At 47.7% G+C, this 22,292-nt stretch overlaps 1 protein-coding gene across 18 annotated transcripts in view; it reads left to right on the top strand.

Moving 5' to 3' along the window:
* Rbm47 (RNA binding motif protein 47) overlaps window positions 1-18,442 on the top strand; it is a 135,213-nt gene extending 116,771 nt beyond the window's left edge. For 15 of the 18 annotated variants that reach the window (XM_006974618.4, XM_076546370.1, XM_042257467.2 and 12 more), the window contains 4 exons: window positions 7,729-8,888; window positions 9,658-9,864; window positions 12,022-12,233; window positions 15,578-18,442. In XM_006974618.4, coding sequence (XP_006974680.1) covers window positions 7,760-8,888; window positions 9,658-9,864; window positions 12,022-12,233; window positions 15,578-15,808 — 1,779 coding nt within the window. In that variant the 5' untranslated portion in view covers window positions 7,729-7,759 and the 3' untranslated portion in view covers window positions 15,809-18,442. The remainder of the gene's footprint in view (window positions 1-7,728; window positions 8,889-9,657; window positions 9,865-12,021; window positions 12,234-15,577) is intronic. The other 3 variants (XM_076546376.1, XM_076546377.1, XM_076546375.1) reach the window with 2 other exon arrangements.
* Window positions 18,443-22,292: the final 3,850 nt, after the last annotated feature.

The following is a 22,292-nucleotide window of genomic DNA, read 5'->3' as shown; positions in this document are numbered from 1 at the left end:
AGGGAGGTCAGTGAGTTCTAGGCCTGCATGGACTGACCACCAGGCCAGCTTGGACTGCGACCCTTTGTAGTCTCAAGGGGGACTTGGAGGTGGGTCGGTGGGAGCAGTTCAAAAGAAAGAAGAAAAGACACCAGACTTAAGTCGAGGGTAGACACATAAAACTGTTATATTTATATACATACAGTCTCAGAGGCTCCGAGATAGATTTCGCCAGTCCTTCTCCACAAAGAGCAACTCCGTACATTCCCTACCCCGCAGACTTTCACTGTCTGAAGACAGTCAGGTTGTCACAACATTGTAGGGTCACATGTTTGTGCATCTAGTGGGTAGAGGGCATGGATGTTTCCAAACTTCCTATGATGCCAAGGGCACCCCCTCACAACAGCCAAAGTGTTGATAGATCTACAGAAATTCCTGCATTAAATGATACCTCGGGTCCCTGTGCAGCGCAGAGTCTGGGACTCTGCGAAATGAGACCATGTGTGGGAAAACAACAACAACAACAACAACAAACCCACAAAACAACAAAACAACAACCCACTGCATCTCTTCCAGCTACCCCATCTGATAGAAACCGCGGCAGCGTCTTTCTCTCTTCTGGCGGGCAGTCAGACCTTCTGTGCTTGCCGACTCTGTCCATGGCTCAGGTCGGCCGAGCTAAACTAAGGAGGGAAATGCTAAGCCCCTCCTACTGTTTGCCGGTGGATAGAGCACCTTACCCCAGGAGGCGTGTGTGTGTGTGTGTGTGTGTGTGTGTGTGTGTGTGTGTGTGTGTGTTTGTTTCCAGCGTCCCCCGATGAACCTAAGACTAAGTGTCAAGTGTGTAATGCCTGTATAGAGACCAAGATAATAAATTCCTAGCAGATACGTGTGTGCTGTCCAACTCTGGGGCAGAAATTCCCCATACTTTGCCCTTTCTGGCAAGTCGCGTCACCCCTCTTTGGGACATACAGCTGGTGTCCCTGGGAACCCACGGCAAAATGCCTCCTTTTCAGGACTGTGTTGATAGAAATGCCTGGGAAAGGCGAGCCTCTGGGCTTTGCCTCTGTTTATCCAACACGGCTGTTCATTGAATGATGTCCTTTACCATAACACAATCTGTACCAGCATCAACACGGCCAAGCCCTCCCTCGGACAAAAACTCTTCCTCGGTCAGGGGCAGCTAAAGGCAGAGGCCAGGGGGTCATGCTCTCCTGTCTCTTCGTCCTTTTCGGATTTTGCTTATCGCCAGGAGACTCAGAAGTTTTTTATGTGTGTAGAGGACAATTAGTGTAGGCAGGTGTGGGGGGTGTGGAATGAACCTGTCCCCCGCTTATTGTTTGGGCCCCTCGGTAAATTCCCAGTCTGTGGCCTGGTTTTGAGTGGGACTCCTTTTCCCCTTTAAGTCTTAGGGCTGGCAGACGTGCCCTGATGCCAGAGCCCCGAGATTGGGAGTGTCCTGTCCGGTGTTTACTCGAGTGGGTGGTAGTGACTTGGCACTGAGCGGAAAGCTAAATGCCACATGGTAGAAACCTTCTGCAGAGGCTAAACTTTCTTTCCTGGTTTCCTCCTGGTTTGTGGTGCCCTCTGTCTTCCCGGAGGATCTCTGTAAGCCGTGGGTGTCTCTGTAAAGCCACAGCTTTAGTTAGTGACAGAGCTCACCCTAAAATATTAATTCTGGCCTTAAAGTGACTCCCCACCTTTTCTCTTGTCTCTCTTTCCCTCCCAACCCCATGCCCCCCCCCCACGTCATCTCTGTCATCCAAACTGACTTTGAACTCTTAGTAATTCTCCTCCCTCAGCCTCTTGAGTGCTGGGCTTAGAGGCATGAACCACTTAATCCAGTTTAAGTGACATTCTTTCCAACAACAATAGCAGTGGCTAACCTTTCTAGCGTGTTGTGAGTCAAGTGTCTTCAAACGTCATGGAGGCCTCCCAGGCAGCTGCTGTCTAAACCACCTTAGTGGTGAGTGTGGGAATGAAAGTCAGAACTCATGGGACCAGCCTAGAAAGAGGCGCACATGTGATTCGAACTCATAGAAAGTGCATATTCATAGTTTAACACCCCCCCACACACACACACACAAATACCCCTCACAGAGCTATGAACCATAGTTAACTGTCCATCCAAGCAATTCTAGAATAAACTCATATTTGCTTTTGATCATAAAGACTGGTTTTTGAACACTGGAAATATTTCTAAGTATATTGGCAACTTTTGCTGGACCAGTTAAAAGCTAAGATATGAATGAAAGATACTCTGAACCAAACTGAAAATATAATTCAAGTCTTTGAGGATTTCTGCTGTGGGTTTTACCTTGTAAGTACAAATGTGACTTGGAACAAAAATTCCAACAGAATTAGCAATAGCTTAATTTGAAAGTGTATTTTCATGCAGTTGCAGAAGTCAAGCTGACCGAAGGAATTCCTTCACATACCCTGCCATGCTCACTTGATGCTGGCAGCCCCCAGTAATGTGTTTTCAGCATGCATAAAGGGAGCGTGTGTTGGGAGGGTTCTGCCTCCCTAGGAACCTGGCATCCAGTGTGGCAAGTCTCTTCAGGTTCTTTCTGGAAAGCTTCTGCAAAGTGCTCTAGCCAAGGGTTAGGTGAGAAACAGCTTTACACTTGGATGCCTGAGCCACATCGCCAGTGGAGAATGGCACAGCCAGCCAGCCAGCTTACCTGTGACAACGGATGGCATCTGGGAGGTTGGTAGACCAGTCTCCACCAGAACTCACAGGCTAGGCTTCTCAGGTTGACTGGTTTAAAGCTGGCTGTAGGAACCTTTTGCCTGCTTTCCTGTAAACACCAGACTCTTACACAGGACCAGGAGTCTTACCTCATGTTCAAGTTCAGTTTTCTAATGGTGGCATTCCTCGATCCCTTTATTGGAGGCTGTGCCCTAGGTGCCCCTCACATACCATTTCATTGACCCCTTTTCCTATAATGACAATCATTTGGAGCATCTGTCGTGTGAGCTCTGAACCAGGCTGACGCCATTACCTGAGAATCTACTTACTTAATCGCTCTGTGCCTCAGTGTCTTTGTAAGGTAGGGACCCTAATCAGATCCCCTGTAGACGTGAGGACTGGAGTGAGTCACAGTACATCTGCACAGACAGCACAGCACCCTGCCTGCTGCACAGTAGGCTTTGAAGAGGAGTCTGTGAAGTCTCAGAGTTTACAGCGTCTCCCCCATGGTACACCACAGGAGGAGTCAAGTTCAACTTTGCTCTCTCCATGTATTTCGTGTGCTCTGAAACCTGACGTGCTCTGCCTGGTCCTCTGACACATTCTTTCCTGTTGTGTAAATGACCTTGAGAAAGTCCATACTATTTGTCTAGAATACAGATTCTAGGTGTTTTTTTTCCCTCATAGCCAAGGGTCAGCTTCTGGAGTCTGTCATTGTGTCCATACCTCCTCTACCTTAAGCAGGGATCTATCTGGTCATCATTCAACATTCGGTATGTGTCTCGGACACTTCCCTACACAGCGTGCTATTGTGTGTTCTTGCTTTTGCCTTTCTAAAGAGTATATTCTAAAAAGAATATTCTAGGATATTTTTGTTCTTTTGTTTGTAGGCAGACCAATCTAGAAGGCGTGACCCTCTCCCTCAGCCTCCTGGGTGCTGAGATTATAGTTGTAAGCTGCCATACCCAGTCCAAGGCTAATTTTTAACTTCTCTTTTCTTTTCTCTCTGTCTCTGTCTGTCTCTGTCTGTCTCTGTCTGTCTGTCTGTCTGTCTCTCTCTCTCTCTCTCTCTCTCTCTCACTCTCTTGCTCTCACTCTTTTGAGGCATGATTTCTCTGTGTAGTTTTGGTTAATTTCTTCACATTGAAATTGGAGGAACCAATGTATCACTCCAAATGGACACTAGGGACACCTTTGTGATGAGGCATTGTTGGCAGGCTAGCTCGCAAGCATCGAAGCACAAAGTAAACAGGATAAATAAATAGAAGGAAACCCTATCCAAAGACAGATTTTGAGTTCTTTATGACATGTATTTGTGTAGGCAGGGGAGCGGGCATGTGTGCAGAGGTTAGGGGACAACCCACAGGGTTTGGGCTTCTACATATAGATCCCAGGGATCAAACTCAGGTCGTCAGGCTTGGTGCCGATGCCTTACCACTGAACCATCTCACTAGTTCCTCAACGATATTAAAAAACAAACAAACAAACTGAGAAAGCGCGCCTTTAAAAATTACTAGAATTCAAATAAAAATTGGTCTGAGTTTTCACCAGACTTTGAATCAGAGGTGGTATCTCATTTCCTGAACTATTGCAGTGTTCTGGGCATAGGGCGAAGTTCCTTATTGAAGATGGGCACAGTGGGGTGCCTGCCTGTGGACTCTCAGCACTGACGAGGCTGAGGCAGGAGGAATATGAGTTCAAAGCCAAACTGGACGCCAGGTGGAAGTGTCTACACTAGCTGCTCTTCTGTTTCTGTGATAACATTACCAAGGCAACTTGAAAAAATATATATATATTTTTGGGCTTACAGTTCCAGGGGGCTAGAATCCATGATGGCTGGGACAGTGTGGCAGCAGGCAGCAGTCTAGGTGTCTAGAACAGCAGGCTGGGAGCTCACGTCTTGAGCCGTAAACTAGGAGACAGGAAGTAAGGCAAGACCTTAAGCTCTCAAAGCCCTTCCCCAGAGGAAGAGGCATACTTCCGCCAGCAAGGCCACACCCCCTAAACTGCAGCAGACAGACCTCCATCAGGAGACTAAGACTATGAGGACATTTCTCTTTCAAGCCACCATAGTATGTGAGTCTATATTGGCTCATTGATTGTGGTAAAATTAATACCATCATCAGGATTCCCGGTTACAGGTAAGGAAAGTGACAATAGCCAAGTGTCCTCCTAAGTCAAACAATTAGGAAGGGTTGACCAGGGCTCAACCATGCTGCCTGACTGCAGGGACCCCCTCCGACTCTGAACACCCCACTGCTCTTGTTGAATGAGCCAAAGGGGGCTGTTTGGGCTAAGTTGCAAATACATATCTCTATTTTATGTGTTTTGAGGTTCTTTTTTTCTTTTTGAGACAAGGTCTCATTCTATATGTTGACCTCAAACCTACAATCCTCTTGCGTCTGCATTGTGAGTACTGGAATTACAGATGTGTGACATCATACTTAGCTTTCTTCTCTCTCTCTCTCTCTCTCTCTCTCTCTCTCTCTCTCTCTCTCTCTCTCTCTCTCTCTCAAATTTGTGATACTGGGTATTGTACCTAGGCCTCTCACGCCTGCTAGTCAAGCACTGTCCAGTGGCCTATACATCCTTAGCCACTTGAATTATTCTTCAATTTTCCCTGAATAGTCTCATGCACAATTCATAATTCAACATTTAAAAAAATAAAGTGTTCCTGGTTCTAGTTCAATGACGAAACCTTAGGCTGTCATTATTAAAGGGACGTTTTTACAAAGCATGAGAATGTGTTGGGATGTTTCTAAAATATGAAGCAGCAAAGAGGAAGAAGCCATGCCTCAGACAGTAGCCCACAAAACAGGAAAAAGGTGGAGAAAGTTTTATGGTGACTGTCGTTAGGGGGACACATAGCTATGACCCTTGTTTCTTTTTCATTATTATTTTATGTGTCTGGGTGTTTTGCCTGCATGTATGTCTGTGTACCATGTGCATGTCTGGTGCCCACAGAGGTCAGAAGAGAGGGTTTTGGATCTAGAACTGGAGCTATAAACAGTTGTGAGCCACTATATGGGTGCTGAGAATCAAATGTGGATCCTTTAGAAGAGCAGCCAGTGCTTTTAACTGCTGAGCCATCTCTCCAACCATTTCTTGACTTTTCTAGAATTCATTTGTCCAATAACAAGATAGATTTTACTGTTTAAAAGTTCAATTTAGAGCCAGTGGTGATAACACATGCCTTTAATACCAGCACATGGGAAGCAGAGGCTGGCTGACCTCAATGAGTTCAAGGCCAGCCTGATCTACAAAGTGAGTTCCAAGATAGCAAGGGCTATATAACCTTTTCATTACACAGGCATTGTATGCAACTTTTTTTTTTTTCAGGGCTGAGGACCGAACCCAGGGCCTTGCACTTGCTAGGCAAGTCTTCTACCACTGAGCTAAATCCCCAACCCCATAAATAGTTGTTGTTTTTCTTTTTTCTTTCTTTCTTTCTTTTTTTCTTTTTTTTTTTTTTTTTTGAGATAGGGTTTCTCTGTGTAGCTTTGCACCTTTCCTGGGACTCACTTGGTAGCCCAAGCTGGCCTCGAACTCACAGAGATCTGCCTGCCTCGGCCTCCCTAGTGCTGGGATTAAAGGCGTGTGCCACCACCGCCCGGCTGTATGCAACTTTTTTTTTTTTTGTATGCAACTTTTAATGGCATCATTACACTATGCTCTCTGAATGAAAGTAGATACCATTCAGCTCACTGCCACCCATGGCTACTTAATTTAAGTAAAAATTTCAATTTAGTTTCTTACCCCCATTTAAGCTCTATTAGTCACAGGTGGCTAGTGACAGCTTTCCTATCATCTCCTCCAAAATTGTATTGAGTCAGGTGTGGTTGCTCTTACCTATATTCCCAGAACTCGGGAGGCTGAGGCAGGAAGGTTGTGAGTTCAAGGCCACCCTTAGCTACTTATGAAGGCTTGCTCTTTAACACAGAACAAAATAAAACCAGAAGTTGGGCTTGGTTGACGGTTCACATCTGCAATCCCAGCACTCAGGAGGCTGGGGTAGAATTGCCATGAGATCCCAACCTGCCCAGGCTACGGAATGAGTTCCAGGTCACCTGAGGCTAGCATGAATGAGACCCCCGCGTAAATAAGTACATGCTGTTTTGCACAGCACAGTTGTGAAGAAAGACTATGGAATCTGGAGCCAAGCGCCTAGGTTCCTGTGTGAACTGGAACACTTTTACACAACTTCTTGGCCCACAAGCAAGCTGGGATGAATGTCAGTTACTGTGTGCAAAGGCTGAGAAGATGAACTAAGAACGCAGACCAATGACAGTTCTTTGAAACCCATGGTGTCTTTTCCCATAGAAATATTGCTCCACAGCTTCCTGAGTTAACCTGACTCTTTATGGACTGAGTCCAAAGCTGTGAATGATTCACACCAAGATTTTGCCTGAATATTGTAAAAGCCTGGCTAGTTACTAGGCCGACTCCACCGCAGCGGAACCATCCCATTTCCTGTTGAAAACTTCAGTGCACACAGCCCAGTGACCACCTTGTAGGAAAACATCACCTTGAAGTTTCCTCTAATGATCACATTGCTCCAGATCTGGAGACATATAGCTCAGTGGTAGACTGCTTGCCTAGTACACCCAAAGCCCTAGGTTCCACCCCCAGCTCAACTCACAGACCACAGTGGGGGACGATTACGTCATTCAGTTTCAGGATGTCATTAGTGCAGTGAAAAGGTCTGCCTTTGAAAAAATCAATAAAAAGACTGTGTACACCAAAGAAATGAATGAGATTTGCAGAGTATACAGCGAAATGAAATCAGAGTTGGCAGCGCCGGGGTGAGAGAAAAAGTCATTGCTTGCTTGCTGCAAGAACTAGGGTTGCCCCCTAAGATCACAGCAGGTTCTCACAGCTTGACTATTTCAAGACCACCTGCATTTCCACAGCGGCCTCCTCCATCTAATATCTCAGTTCAGCACCCCATGACCTGCCTGTTCACAAGCATGCCTCCTCGAAGGGTGTGAGAAGAAACAAAAGGACCCAGTCCTTGCCTGGTTGCCGACTCTCACACTCCCCCTTTTCTCTTTTTGCAGGTTTCTGCCAGCCGTGAATGCCTTTGACAGCATGACCGCGGAGGATTCCACCACAGCCATGAACAGCGACCCAACAGTGGGATCTTCCGCCAAGGTGCCAGAGGGCGTGGCGGGCGCGCCCAATGAGGCTGCCCTGTTGGCACTGATGGAGCGCACCGGCTACAGCATGGTACAGGAGAACGGGCAGCGCAAGTATGGGGGACCCCCACCGGGCTGGGAGGGCCCGCATCCCCAGCGAGGCTGCGAGGTCTTCGTGGGCAAGATCCCGCGGGATGTGTATGAAGATGAGCTGGTGCCTGTGTTTGAGACGGTGGGTCGCATCTACGAGCTGCGTCTCATGATGGATTTCGACGGCAAGAACCGCGGCTATGCCTTCGTCATGTACTGCCACAAGAATGAAGCCAAGCGAGCTGTTCGTGAGCTCAACAACTATGAGATCCGCCCAGGCCGCCTGCTGGGAGTCTGCTGCAGCGTGGACAACTGCCGCCTCTTCATCGGGGGCATCCCCAAGATGAAGAAGCGAGGGGAGATCCTGGAGGAGATCGCCAAGGTCACCGAGGGCGTGCTCAACGTGATCGTGTACGCCAGCGCGGCAGACAAGATGAAAAACCGAGGCTTCGCCTTCGTGGAGTATGAGAGCCATCGCGCCGCAGCCATGGCGCGCCGCAAGCTCATGCCGGGTCGCATCCAACTGTGGGGCCACCAGATCGCCGTGGATTGGGCCGAGCCGGAGATCGACGTGGACGAGGACGTGATGCAGACGGTGAAGATCCTCTACGTGCGCAACCTCATGATCGAGACCACCGAGGAGACCATCAAGAGGAGCTTCGGCCAGTTCAACCCAGGCTGCGTGGAGCGGGTCAAGAAGATCCGCGATTACGCCTTCGTGCACTTCACTAGCCGCGAGGACGCCGTGCACGCCATGAACAACCTCAATGGCACAGAGCTGGAGGGCTCCTGCTTGGAGGTCACGCTGGCCAAGCCTGTGGACAAGGAGCAGTACTCCCGCTACCAAAAGGCAGCCAAGGGGGGTGGAGGCTCAGTGGAGGCGGTAGCCCAGCAGCCCAGCTACGTGTACTCCTGCGACCCCTACACGTTGGCCTACTACGGATACCCCTACAACGCGCTCATCGGGCCCAACAGGGACTACTTCGTAAAAAGTTAGTGGAGACTCTTCTCTTGAGGGCCCCCTGGGTGTCCAGCCCCCATAGGCAGGGGTGGGTGTCAGATTAAGCATGGCTGCAGTTTAGCTAGGTCCTCCCCACTGAGGTTGAGGTTCTAAGTGCTGACTCACAGTCACTATTGTAGTATGGAGAGGCACATCCCTCTGGGGCATCAGTCAGATCATTGGGACGCTTTGTCCCTTGTCATGGCCTAACCCATATGGAGCAGCTCTGCCCATCCCTTGGAGCTTAAGTTAAATTCTGCTTCTGAGCCCTGGCATGGTGGCGGCAGGGTGAGGGAAGAGGATTTCCCGTTTGAGGGCAGCCTGGGTTACTGCTTCTGAAGCTGTATCTTAAGGTGTTGGTTGGCGAAGTCGCGTGGTTCCTTAAGATCACTGAGGACAGAGGACCAAGCATGACACACTAGAAAACATAGCCTAGGTTCAAGGGTCCCCCGCTGTCTGTTCACAGGCTCTGCCTTTTCTCTTCAGCCCGAAGCAAGGAAGGAGGCAGGCATATCCCTTTCCAGATCTAACTTGTTTACGCTCTGTCGCCAAAGCTGCCATTGCAACCCTGGGAACTCACCTTGCCCTAAGCAGGCAGATTAGAACGATGGAGTATACCCAAATGGAATGCTGGAAGCGTCTTATTAGCCCGGTCAGGCCGGAGTTGTGGCCACCTGCCACTTAGACAGAGGGCAGACAGACCGCAGGCCCCCGGACCGTGCCTGTTGCTGGCTCACCCTTGTTTTGTGTTGTATCATAAGCAGGCAGCATAAGAGGCCGAGGCCGAGGTGCAGCTGGAAACAGAGCCCCGGGGCCCAGGGGTTCCTACCTCGGAGGATACTCTGCTGGCCGTGGTATATATAGCCGATATCACGAAGGCAAAGGCAAACAGCAAGAAAAAGGATATGAGCTTGTGCCAAATTTGGAAATCTCTACTGTGAACCCAGTGGCCATTAAACCTGGCACAGGTCAGTATATACCAGTGCAAACGCATCCTTTGGCCCTGAACCCCAACCCTCTCTTTTAAGCGAGTCCAGTCTTCCTGGCTCTTAAACCGATCATCTGCCCGTGGATTGATCCTTCTCCCTTTCTGAAAAAAAAAAAAAAAAAAAAAGAAGGTCTATGTATCATGCCTCCCGCCCCCACCCCACCCCCACGCCCCGACCTTCTAGAATTTAGGGGAATGGTCTAGTTCGGGCCTCGTTCACATTAAGTTGTCAGGGACAGAAACACCTGTCTGGCTGTTTCTCTGTCTGTGCCCAAGTAGGGCAGAGTCACGAGAGGTGAGGAAAGGGAAGGGAGTGAAGCCCCACCCCCACCCCGCTCTTCTGTCACCTAGAGCCTGTCTTTTCCTTGTGAATGTGTGTAAACACTCCATCCCTGAGCTGTGTCTCATCTGCACTTCAGCCACCAACCAGAAAGCGGAGGGCAGGGTCTCAGCAGTTCTCAGAGAAAGTAGGAACTTCTTTTCCAGAGCAAATGATCACAGTTTTCCTGCCATGGTCGGACAGACGCCAGCACTTACAGACAAGGCAGGCGTGAAGGGTTTTACTACTGGATCCATAGATTTAAAGTGGAGCGGCTCAATCCAGTGAGCCAGGGGCCTGGACCTTTGCTTTGACCGCCAGGCCCCACACACTTATTATTGACCAACGTTGTTGGCCCCTGGGTCCCCCTCTGGGAGGAAGGATAAGCTTTCAACTGTGTTTAGTGAGTTCTGCAGACCCGTTGTATGCAGAATCTCCAGATGCTAACCTCTGAACCTGTGGAGAGTTTCTTCCGTGGATAACCAGAATGAATTTCTCCCTGGCCTCTTGGCCTCACTGAGGGTAGGAGGGAGAGTTTTTGGGGGTCACCTGCCGCTTTGCTGGTTGCACACTTCTTTTTCCCGGGTTAGAGGCAAGCAATTGGTATGTTTGGAACATAGGCTTCAAGTTCAAGTGTTGAAGGAATTCAGCGGTAACTGGGGAAACAGACCTTCCGTCTTTACAGTACAGTGGCTTCCAGCCTTGCCTTAGACGTGCCCTTGGCACTGAACAGTCTTTAGCCATGTGAGGTCCTGGGTCCTGGCGTAGAGAGGTCTGTGGGACGGCAGTTATTCTGTACAGCCCTCACGTGACTTCAACTAGTAGCGCTATCTGGACTGCATCCCTTCCATATCGTGTGAAGTTACGTTTTTGTCCTTCTGAGAGATACCAGGGCCGTGCTAACGTGTTAGGGCACAGGACTGGTGGAGATCTGGTTGGGAAGGCAGGTAAAGATATTTGGTTAAGATTTTAGATTTTTTTTTTTTAATTGAAGGGCCAAGCCATTGTTTATCTTCTGGCCATTTTGTCTCTTTACCTTTGACCATATCCATCTGTGTAGGATAAACGTGCTTACAGCTGGAGAGGAAACAGAAATGAAAGGACTCCTTCTGTGTACGTTCCGTGTTCCTGCTTAGTCTTTCAGCACACTCAGCTTGCACATCCACAAGCTTCCCCCAAATCGGGGCTAGCATCTCCTCCTTTTGATCTCTTGATATTGCTCACTGACACTCAGTAACTCGATCTGTTTGAATCTCTGCTTGAAGCCGTTCCTTTGGACTCTGCTCACAGAGATTATTTGAGTTGGCAGGTTCGAGTGAAAAACCAATTACCCGCCGCTTCACCACTATAAATGGGTTATTAGCACATCGGGGGTTTTTCCATGTCCTACTCCACACACCCCCCCCCAATTAGATCCATAATACTAACGTGAAACAAAAGATAGGGAGGATGTCCCCGCATCTCCAAGCTGTCAGAATGATCTCTCCCCTCAACCTGCTTCTTTCACACTGTGAAAGTGCAAAGGGCTTTGGAGGTGAGGAACGTGAGCGAGAAATCAGCAGACCTCACACTCACTCACACTGGTTAGGAAATGTCAGTGCAGGGGCCTCTCACTCGGAATGCTCCTCGCACGGTGATCTGTGGAGAAACTCCATCCCGAAAGATGTGGTGCCAAGGCAAGCAGAGCAGGGTGGATGTGCAGAGGTGCAGGACTGTGAACTGGGATCTTAACAGGAATACCAGCCAGTGAAGGATCCTCCTCGGCGACACTCGGTGGTGCTGAGTGACAAACCTGTCTTCTGCCTGCCTCTCTTGCAGTGGCCATCCCCGCCATCGGTGCCCAGTACTCCATGTTCCAGGCAGCCCCAGCCCCGAAGATCATCGAGGATGGCAAGATCCACACAATGGAACACATGATCAGCCCCATTGCTGTGCAGCCTGACCCCGCCACTGCTGCCGCTGCTGCTGCTGCTGCAGCCGCCGCCCACGCTGCTGTCATTCCTGCGGTGTCCACACCGCCCCCTTTCCAGGTAGAGGTCTTGCCGTGGCCACCGTCTTTATATATGGAGCCTTTCTCGGTCGTAGACTCGTTAGTATTTAGCACTGAGAATATACTCCGCGCATGATATTTTGAAAATATTTAATGTGAAATAACAGGAAAGAAATGTTTAGCTCTAGGAAGATTTTTTTTTAATGTTTATTATTTAAAATATATATGTATGGGGCCGGGCGTTGGTGGCGCACACCTTTAATCCCAGCACTCGGGAGGCAGAGCCAGGCGGATCTCTGTGAGTTCGAGGCCAGCCTGGGCTACCAAGTGAGCTCCAGGAAAGGCGCAAAGCTACACAGAGAAACCCTGTCTCGAAAAACCATATATATATGACCAGTATGGCTCAGCAGCTAAAAGTGCTGGCTTCCAAACCTGATGGCCTGAATTTAATCCCCAGGACCCACGTGGTGGAAGAGAGAGACAGCTCTGAGCCCCCTCCACCTGTGCCCTGTGATGCACAACCTACCCCACCCTCCCCACCCACCCCCACCCCGGCGCCATGCACATACACAGAGGCACAACATATGTCAATATGGACATGTAATTCATGAGATTTTTTTTTTTCCAAGATAGAGTTTTTCTGTGCATAGCCCTAGATGTCCTAGAATGTGCTCTGTAGACCAAGCTGGCCTTGAACTCACAGAGGTTTCACTGCCTCTGTCTCCCAAGTGCTGGGACTAAAGGCGCATGCACCACCACAGCCCAGCAATTCATGAGATTTTTAAAAACTGGAGTAGATACAGAAAATCCTCCTCTCCTCCAGCAATGTCTCACGCTGTGGTTGCCCTCTCTTTCCAAACTCACCTTGTCTCTTTGCCCTTTGACCCTAGTAGCTCCTCGTCGCTGACTCTCCTTCCCCTGATCTCTTCTGTCTCCCCTCCGCCTATCCCAGTATCCTCTCCTGTACCTCTCGTCATCAGTTCAATATTCTGTGGCATAGGACTGGCAGTTTGTTCTTTCTTGGAAAGCTGCCCTCCAGGCCTAAGTGTCTTCATTGTGCAGTACATGGGGAAGGCATCTGCTGTGCAGGAAAAGAAAAATCTGAAAAGCATTTCTCTCTGAGTAAGTGAATCGTAAGTGGGAATGCCCCAGGTCTCTCAACTCTGAGTGAGAAGCATTCGTGACATGAGCTTTGAACAACAGAAATTCCTGTCTGTCCTAGAGTCCCAGAGATCGCCTGTCATTTGAGTGGAACTGGGCTTCTAGGATCCATGTCTTTGTACAAGTGTCTCAATGATTTTTGAATGACCGGGCATCTGAATCCCCTGCCCTTTCCGACTCTGATCTAAGTCTTGACGGCTTGATTCAGAAAGTGTTAAACCAGTTGAAATTATTCACACATCAGCATGTTACTGAGTAATTTGTTTTTAATTTAGGGCCTTTTTGTTTGTTATGTTTTGTTTTTGAGATGGGGTTGAAAGATGTAGCCCCAACACGCCCCACAACTCAAGACCTCTTAAAAATAATTTTTAAAAATGTCTCACAGTGTATACTAAGTGTAGAGGCTTGGAGAGCAGACTCAGAAGTTGGGAGTATGTACTGCTCTTTCAGAGGATCTGAACCTGTTACTGTGTAGCCCTGGCTGGCCTCAACACACACTGTATAGACCAGGCTTGCCTGGAATTCACAGAAATCTGCCGGCCTCTGCCTCCTGAGTTCTAATGAAAGGTGTGCGCCACCACACCAGACCTTGACTAAGGGTGTTGATGACTTAATAAAGTCATTCAGACAAGCCAGTAAGATCAGTGCCTGGAAGACCAGAGTCTCTTGGTTAGGCTTGTGATCATTACTGTGGCTATTTTTATTACAGTTAGAAAAAAGATTCTTAAATTAGAAGTTCTTTTGAACATAATTTTGTGAGTCTGATTTCTAGATATTGTGGTAGAGATAACTAGCTCCATTATAAGAATCTAGGAATTCCAGTACTGGGGAGGTGGACGCCGGGAGATGAGGACTTGAGAATCATCATTGAGATACAGTTCATTGGAGGCCAGACTGCTCTAAGTGAAACCTTGTCTCAAAACAATGGGGGGTGGGGGGTGGGAATCTAGGAAGCAGACGCACCTGGTGGCACTGGCCTGTAATCCTAGTTACTTGGGAGGCCAAAGCAGGAGAAATGTAAATTCAAGGTTTGCCTGGGCCACAAAGCAAGTTCAAAGCTAGTCTGGATGACTTAGATCCTATCCTGGAATAAAAGGTTAAATGATAATAATAATAATAATAATAATAATAAAGCAGGAGAGAGCTGTGTTGCTCATTTGCCTGGTATGGATGAGGTGTCCTAGGTTCATTCCACAACACTGAAAAGGAAAACCTAGGAGGAGCTTGCTTTTTTAATGGAATTTTCCGTTTCCTATATCCTAGATTACAAATTCTGAAGGTAGAGTAAGGCTCAGAGAAGAAACCAGCACTGAGTTCAGGTCATTCTGTGGAACATAAGGGACACTGAGTACTTTATTCACTGTGTGGAGTTTTATTTTTACCCTAAATCCATGGCAAACCCTTAGGTAAATGTTGACCCTCACAGTCTTGCTCCCGGCCATTAGTTATGGAAACCTGGTGTATTGCACTTTTAAACAGAAGGAGGACATCCCAGGAAGGGTTAGAATTAGTGTTCTTAGGGTAGATTCCCAGCACACACACACACACACACACACACACACACACACACACACACACACTACCTCTCTTTGTGAACTGTCCGAATGCAATGGCCAACAGAAGATCCCGGCGTGTTACAGCTCCGGTGGCGCAGCCTCCAGCCTCCCTCCCCCTCTGACACAGGTCTGAAGGCTGAATCTGAACACGTCAAGTCCCTCGAAGATGACATTTTGCTCTGTCTAATCTCCTGCTTCAGCAAATGTCACTCTCCTTTCTGCCTCCCTACCTAGACCTCTTCTACACCCCCCCCCCCCCCGTCTTTTCTCCTTCTCCTGGGCATGCTCATCTTCCCCCCTTTCCCCCCTGGGGTGCTCATCTTCCCCCCACTTTCCCCCTGGGGTGCTCATCTTCTCTCCCTCCCCCCTGGGTGTGCTCATATCCCCCCTTCCCCCCTGGGGTGCTCATCTTCTCCCCCCTCCTCACCCTGGGGTGCTCCTCTTCCCCCCTGGGGTGCTCATCTTCCCCCCTGGGGTGCTCATCTTCTCTCCCTCCTCCCCTGGGGTGCTCAACTTCTACCCGTCCTCCCCCCCCCCCCCCCGGGGGTGCTCATCCTCCTGCTCATCTTCTCTCCCTCCCCGCTGGGTGCTCATTGTTCGAGGAGATGATGAACCTGCCCACGTGTGCTCAGGAAGGATTTTTTTTTTCTCTCTCTCTCTCTCTCAGGGCCGTCCAATAACTCCTGTGTACACCGTGGCACCAAATGTTCAGAGAATTCCCACCGCCGGCATCTACGGGGCCAGCTACGTCCCCTTCGCGGCTCCGGCCACTGCCACGATCGCCACACTACAGAAGAACGCTGCGGCCGCCGTGTACGGGGGCTACGCGGGCTACATACCTCAGGCCTTCCCCGCGGCTCTCCAGGTGCCCATCCACGACGTCTACCAGACTTACTGAGACCGGGACCAGCGCCAAGGCAAGCCACCAAACACCACTGAAGGAACACTTTATTATTTATGAAGAAGAACGTGTTGGATTGGCACACGTGCGAAACCTGCAAGTGAAGAATGTTGTCGAATATCACACTGAAATATTTTATATCCATGAAGTTTTCACTAAAAAAAAAAAAAAGACCTTTCAACTTAGCAGGCCCGCGTTCATACATTTCTAAGAGACTTGCAACGCCTCACGCCTTAATACCATCTTTTAAAATTTGTACTCAACTGCGTTTGTACAGAGGTTTGGTTTTGTTTTTTTAAGGATATATTTTCAGTATGAAGGTTATTTTCTTAACTTCTGCACTCCAGAGATTTCTATTTTGTAGAACCTTTCAAAATATATCAGCTATATATATATATATATATTAAAAAAAAAAGCACATCCGAGCATCTAGGGAACTATTTTAAAAACTATATTCAATATTTAAAGATACAAACTGTAGTGCTTTGAAATGCTACGTAAAACCTTATTTTCTAAGGTGATGCTGGAAAGTGCAATTTCAAAATGAGTAAAAAAAATCTCTGCTGTATTTCCACTGGCATTAAGGGTTGACGATATCGCCATGTATTCTCATCATGCTTTCTGGTTTGGGGGTTGTTTTGTTTCATTTTATTTTGTTAACAATCTGTCTTTAAGTCAACATGGAAAAGACTCGTCACAGCCAGAGTCCCAACACTGGAGTGCTCTCACCTGCCCCCATTACTCTCTGTTAACTATTTCACCCGTCCCCTCCCTCCTCCCCTCTCCCCCTCCTGTTCCCCCTCCCCCTCCCCCTCCCCCCCCCTTCCCTATCTCCAGTGCAACTTTGAAGTTTGGCATCTCTAAGAAAATTGGATAATTCTGATAAAGAATCCAACTGATGCCTTTTATACTTCTTCCTGGGATTTTGTTGGGGTCTTTCGTTTTTTAGTTTGTTTGGGGAGGAGATATTACCTTCTATATGTGTTTTCAGTAGCAGAATACATGTAAGGACAAGATTTTACCATGTTTTCGTAAGGCATCTTTGCATAGCTATTTAACTGTTCAGTATGAAACCTTAACTTTCTAATGCTTTGATTTTTTTTTTTTTTTTTTTTTTTGGAAGTCTTTTTAGAGTTTTTAGAGACGAAGAATGTATGTGATCACAGGCAGGACCGTCAAGATTTGCCAACAGGAAGTTAAGCCTCTAGCGGCCTTCTTGTGTGTCTTACAGGGTGTCTGCTGTCATGGGAGGTGGGTGTTGGAAGCATTATGTTGGTTGAATCAGGCTCCTCCCTGTGGGCACGCCGCCCCCACCCCCACCCCCCCCCACCCCCCCCACCCCCCCCACCCCCCCCCCCACCCCCCGTTGCCCTGTGTTTGGTAGAAGAACATGGGGCACAAGCATCCCGGAGGAGGAGCGACCTGTAGAAGTCAAAGGGGGGTGTGTAAATAACTTCCGATGCTTGCTTCTTTCTAGTCCTTTTTGTGTTGCCAAAGCTCATGGTGTGTAGTGTAATGCGAAACGCAGCTGTTTGATTTCAATATTATTAAAAAACGTTTGCTGTTTTTGCAAGATGTGAGTAAGCAGAAGCGGTGTTCTCTGCCCGTTTAAAGGCTTCCCGTTGGCAGAGTGAATGTAAAATACAGTAAAGCGCTAATGTCATCATCTGTTTTGTGAACTACATCAGCTCGCATCTTTTTAAAAGGCTCGATCAAGGACATGAGGTGTGCAAGCAGGTGCACAGTAAGATAGACAGTTATATTTTATGTCATAACAGAGACCATCCAATCTTTCTTCCCACCAGAGTCTGGCTAATGGGCCTAGCTCTTGTTTGTGGTTTAATACTAGGACCATGCCCTTAGCCATTGCTCTTAGGTAGCTGTTTAATTTTTTTCCCTCTTCTTTTAAATTAAGAGATTCCCAAATGTCTTCTTTTTCCCCCTCTCTTGAGGCGATGAATTTTTATGTATAAGGAGTATTTATTGAACTAGTCTATAAAATCGCCGAGTGCCCGCCAAGGCCTTGAAGCATTCCTCTCTATCCTGGCTGAAAGGCGTAAAGTAGCTATGCAATGTGAGGATTCACCCAGGAAGTTGCACCCGCACGGAGGACGTGTTGGGATGAGTGACTCCAGAAAAGGCAACTCCTGTCGGGTCCTCCTCCCTTGACTTGTGGGAAAGACTTGCCGAGGACAGTCACCGAGGTCCCCAGATGATACACTGACCCCATGTTCTTACTGAATTTTACAAGTGCTGGGAAAACAAAACAAAAAACTAGTAATAATAAAAGGAAAAAATGCACTATCTTAATGTGGCAACCACCTTAAAAGCAAGCATTGGTGGCAGCCGGTTAAGCATCAGCGACCCTGCTGTCTGTGATCCCGCCTACCCCCTGTTTCACAACCATTTCATGTACACTACTGAGGTAAGTTTATAACTTGAAATGTGAACTTTTTTTTTTTTTTTTTAGGATTAAGAACAAACTAATATAAATGTTTTTAAAAGTTTTAAAGTTTTAGATATGCTACTAGTTTAGTTTTTAGCTTTGGGTTGGAAAAGCTTTTTAGATCCCGCTGCATTTACAGTACATTCTTGAGATGTATGTGGTAAATAAAGCTTTCTTTAAAGCAGTGTCTGGACTTCCTTTTCCTTTAAAAAAAAAATCTTACAGCAACAAAGGGACTGACAATTCTATATTTTCAGTTGGGGATGCTCACAACTGCTTGTCGCTGCTCAGGGGATAAGACGCTGCTGGCCTTGAACTCACAGAACTACCTGCCGCTGGCCGCCTCCTAAGGGCTAAGGCAGGTGCCACCACCGCCCCCTTTTTTGTTTTGTTTTTGTCTTTTAATCGTTTACTTATTTTTATTTTATGTGCATTGGTATTTTGTCTGCATGTGTGTCTGTGTGAGGGTGCTTGATCCTGGAGTTGTGCGGACGGTTGTGAGCTGCCCTGTGGGCGCTGGGAACGGAACCCGGGTCCTCTGAAAATGTAGCACTCACCCATATCTATCTCTAAGTCATCTCTGCAGCTCCATTGCTATTTAATTTTTTTTTTAATTCCTTTGCCTGTTTGTTTAAGACAGGCTCTTCTGTAGCCTAAGCTGGCCTCGAACCCCTGATGCTCTTCCCTTTGCTTCCTCCGGGCCGGGGTTAACATCACACTTGGTTTGGGCAGTGTTTCTAAAGACAAGACCTACTGTCCTTCTTCAAGGAGAAAAGTGCTCCTACCCTCAGAGTCATGTGTGACCTTCTCCTACCCTCAGAGTCACGAGTGGCATGTCGGGACAGCTCGGAGCCGTGCAGAGCAGCGCTGTGTGTCTCCTAGCTTGTGTGTTCCAGGCTTGATTGTAACAGCTGCAGGCTTGCCCCTTTCCACCAGTGGGGCTGCCCTTCTGAGGGAGAGAACAGAAAGGGGGCCACATCGGGAGGATGGATATGATAACGACCCCCCCCCTTCTCTAGCCTCCGACGTCTGGTTGATCACATGATAAACAGAGAGCTAGGTTCGACAGATGGTGGGTGACTAGCTGAGGTCACAGAGCTAGTGAGCAGCCTAGACTCCTCCATTCCAGGTTCTTTCTGACAGCACACTGGAAATGCGTCTGGCTAGTCTATAGGGAAGAGAAAAGAAGCTTGTCTGTTTTTGTCTTGTTCTGTGTTTCCCTGCTCAGCCTGGGGGATGGGGCCAGAAGATGGGATGTTTGGAAGCTCTTGCTTCCCCTCAAAGAGAGAACAGTATAAGGCAGGCTGGGAAAGCTGTTTACAAGATTCGAGGAATTCTAGCCACAAGCCATCCCAGAGATTACGGCAGAGACTCACCACAGTATCATGGGAAATCAGCGACACTCTCCTGTGTTTGTCTGATTGATCATTTGATGCTAGGGATCAAACCCAGGGCCACAGACACACTCTAGCTCGGTAAGTCAGGCTTCAACTACGTCCTGATCGGTTGGCGGAGGTTTTGGTTTGTTTCAGTTGTGTAGTATTTTGGAGTTTGTGGGGTGGAGATGATGTTGTTATTTGAGACATAGTCTCAAGAGGTAGACCAAGCTGACCTGCATAAGTTTAGGCTGGCCTCAGACTTATCCTCCTGCCTCAGCGTCCTGGGCTCTAGGATCACAGGTGAGGACCACCATGCCTGGCTCCTCTCTGGTTTTCGATTGAGTAAGTACACTCTGGGCTGGAGAGATAGCCCGGTGGTTAAGAGTTCTTGCTGCTCTTCCTGAGGACCCAGGTTCAATTCCCGGCACCCATACACAGGTGACATACATTCACACAGACACATAAATAAAAATATTTTTGAAAAAAATAGCTGGAGTGACAGTTCAGTGGTTAGAAACAAATAAATAGAAAAAAGAAGAGGCATTCCATAAATATCTGGCAAAAATATACACAAGTACTTATTTAGTTAAAAGTCAGAATAATTAGCATTGTCTAGTTTTCCTTGTATAAAACCTCAACTGCTGGGTGGTGGTATTTTTATTGTAAAGTTTTCTGGACACTCAGTTTTTCTATCAAAATTATTTGGTTTTTTATTTATTTATTTATTTATTTATTTATTTATTTATTTATTTATTTTTGGTGGGAGGGTGGTTTGAAACTGGGTTTCTGTGTAGCCCTGACTGTCCTGGAAATTGCTTTGTAGACCAAACTGGCCTTGAATTCAGAGATCTGCCTATCCCTGCCTCCCTAGTGCTGGGATCAAAGGTGCATCATACTCCCTGCCTTAATTGTATTTTTTTCATGATGGTGGGGATGGTGACATTTGGGCATGGCTGGTTCAATGAAATGACATCTTGAATTTTTTTTTATCTTAATTAATGTTCTGTGTCTGGGTGTTTTGCTTGCCTGTATGTCTCTGCACCACTCTCGTGCCTTGGTGCCTGTGGGGTGCAGAAGAGGACGTCAGATCGCTTGGAGCTGAAGTTATAGGCAATGTGAGCTGCGATGTGGCTGCAGGGAATTGAACCCAGGGCCTCTGGAAGACCAGCCAGTGCTCTAAACTGCTGAGCTACCTCTCTAGCCTGAAATGATATTTTTAAAAAAGACTTACGTTTATTAAATGTGTGTAAGTGTCTGTATGTGTGTCTGCACACCATATGCTTGCCTGATGCTGGAGGAGGCCACAGGAGGGCGTTGGATCTCCTGGAACTGGAGTTCCCGAGGGTGGTAAGTTGCTGGATGGGTGCTGGAAACTGAACCTAGGTCCTCTGGAAAAGCAGTAAGTGCTCATATCTGCTGAACCTTCTCCCTGGCCTCCCTGAAATGACATTTTGATATTGTCACCCTCTTTTAAAAAAGTATTGTTTTCAGCTTTTCCAAGAATCACCAGATAAGAGGACACAACCATACCCCCCCTTGTTCCACTCTTTGATATAGGTCCCATTTCTGAGCCCCAAAGTCAGAGGGAAGTGTGAGTTTAATAAGGAAGAAGACTGCTTTCCTTCAATTTAAAGGTCTAAGCAGTGGTTGTAAGTTGCTGTATGGGTGCTGGATGTGGATTGAGACCACTTTGACAGCCCTCTATTTCCAAAAATATCTACATGATGATTCATAACAGCAGCCCAGTTACAGTTATGAAGGAGCAACAAAACTAATTTTATAGTTGGGGTCATCACTATGTGAGCCGTTGTATTAAAGGGTCGCAGCATCAGGAAGGTTGAGGACCACTGGAAGGCATCACACTACAGAGTCCTTTGTCTTCCTTTCTCCTGTCCCCCCTCCCCTTGCTAAGTGCCCAGTGCTGCTCTGGGTTCGAATTCCTCATGCTACTAAGTGTAGAAAACGATTACTCAGACACTTCCCTTTACTAGGCATGGTGGCACATACCTGTTTGTTTCTTTTTTTCCCCCTTGGAGCTGAGGATCGAACCCAGGGCCTTGTGCTTGCTAGGCAAGCGCTCTACCACTGTGCTAAATCCCCAACCCATGACACTTCCCTTTACAAGCAAGCTCAGTGTCACCCAGAACAACTTGGGTGTCTAATCAGAGTTGCCTGGGGGAATTCCCAGCTTTGCTTCTTACCAGTCACATGACCTTGAAGGGAAAAAAAATCCTTCCAGTCATGTGATCTTGGAAAAAAAGGTCACCTGACCTCCTAAGGTTATAATGAGTTCACAAATCTTAAAAGCCTGATACGTTGTAGGCATGTTTTCGTATGACTATTCCCATCCTTGACCCCATTTACCCCAACCCCATACACACACTGCACCCCATCACTGGGAGTTGAACCCAGGGCCTCACATGCTAAGCAATTGCTCCACCCCAGAATTACAGACCCAGCTCTTACTATGTTTCGAGAAGACAGGCTCTAGTTTGCACAGGCTGGCTTTGAACTTACTCAGTAGTCCAGACAGGCTTAGACTCTCAATCCCCCTGCCTCAGCTTCCACAGTAGCTAGGATTACGGACTCCCTCGTAGGTCTGAACCCTAGTGTAAACATATTCCTCTGTATGTGACCCCTTAAACCTTCCCATGGG

The sequence above is a fragment of the Peromyscus maniculatus genome, chromosome 10 (genome assembly GCF_049852395.1).
Source record: "Peromyscus maniculatus bairdii isolate BWxNUB_F1_BW_parent chromosome 10, HU_Pman_BW_mat_3.1, whole genome shotgun sequence".
In the NCBI taxonomy this organism is placed as follows: domain Eukaryota; kingdom Metazoa; phylum Chordata; class Mammalia; order Rodentia; family Cricetidae; genus Peromyscus; species Peromyscus maniculatus.
The sequence above is the reverse complement of the archived record's forward strand: the minus strand, read 5'-3'. Positions and strand labels throughout refer to the sequence as shown.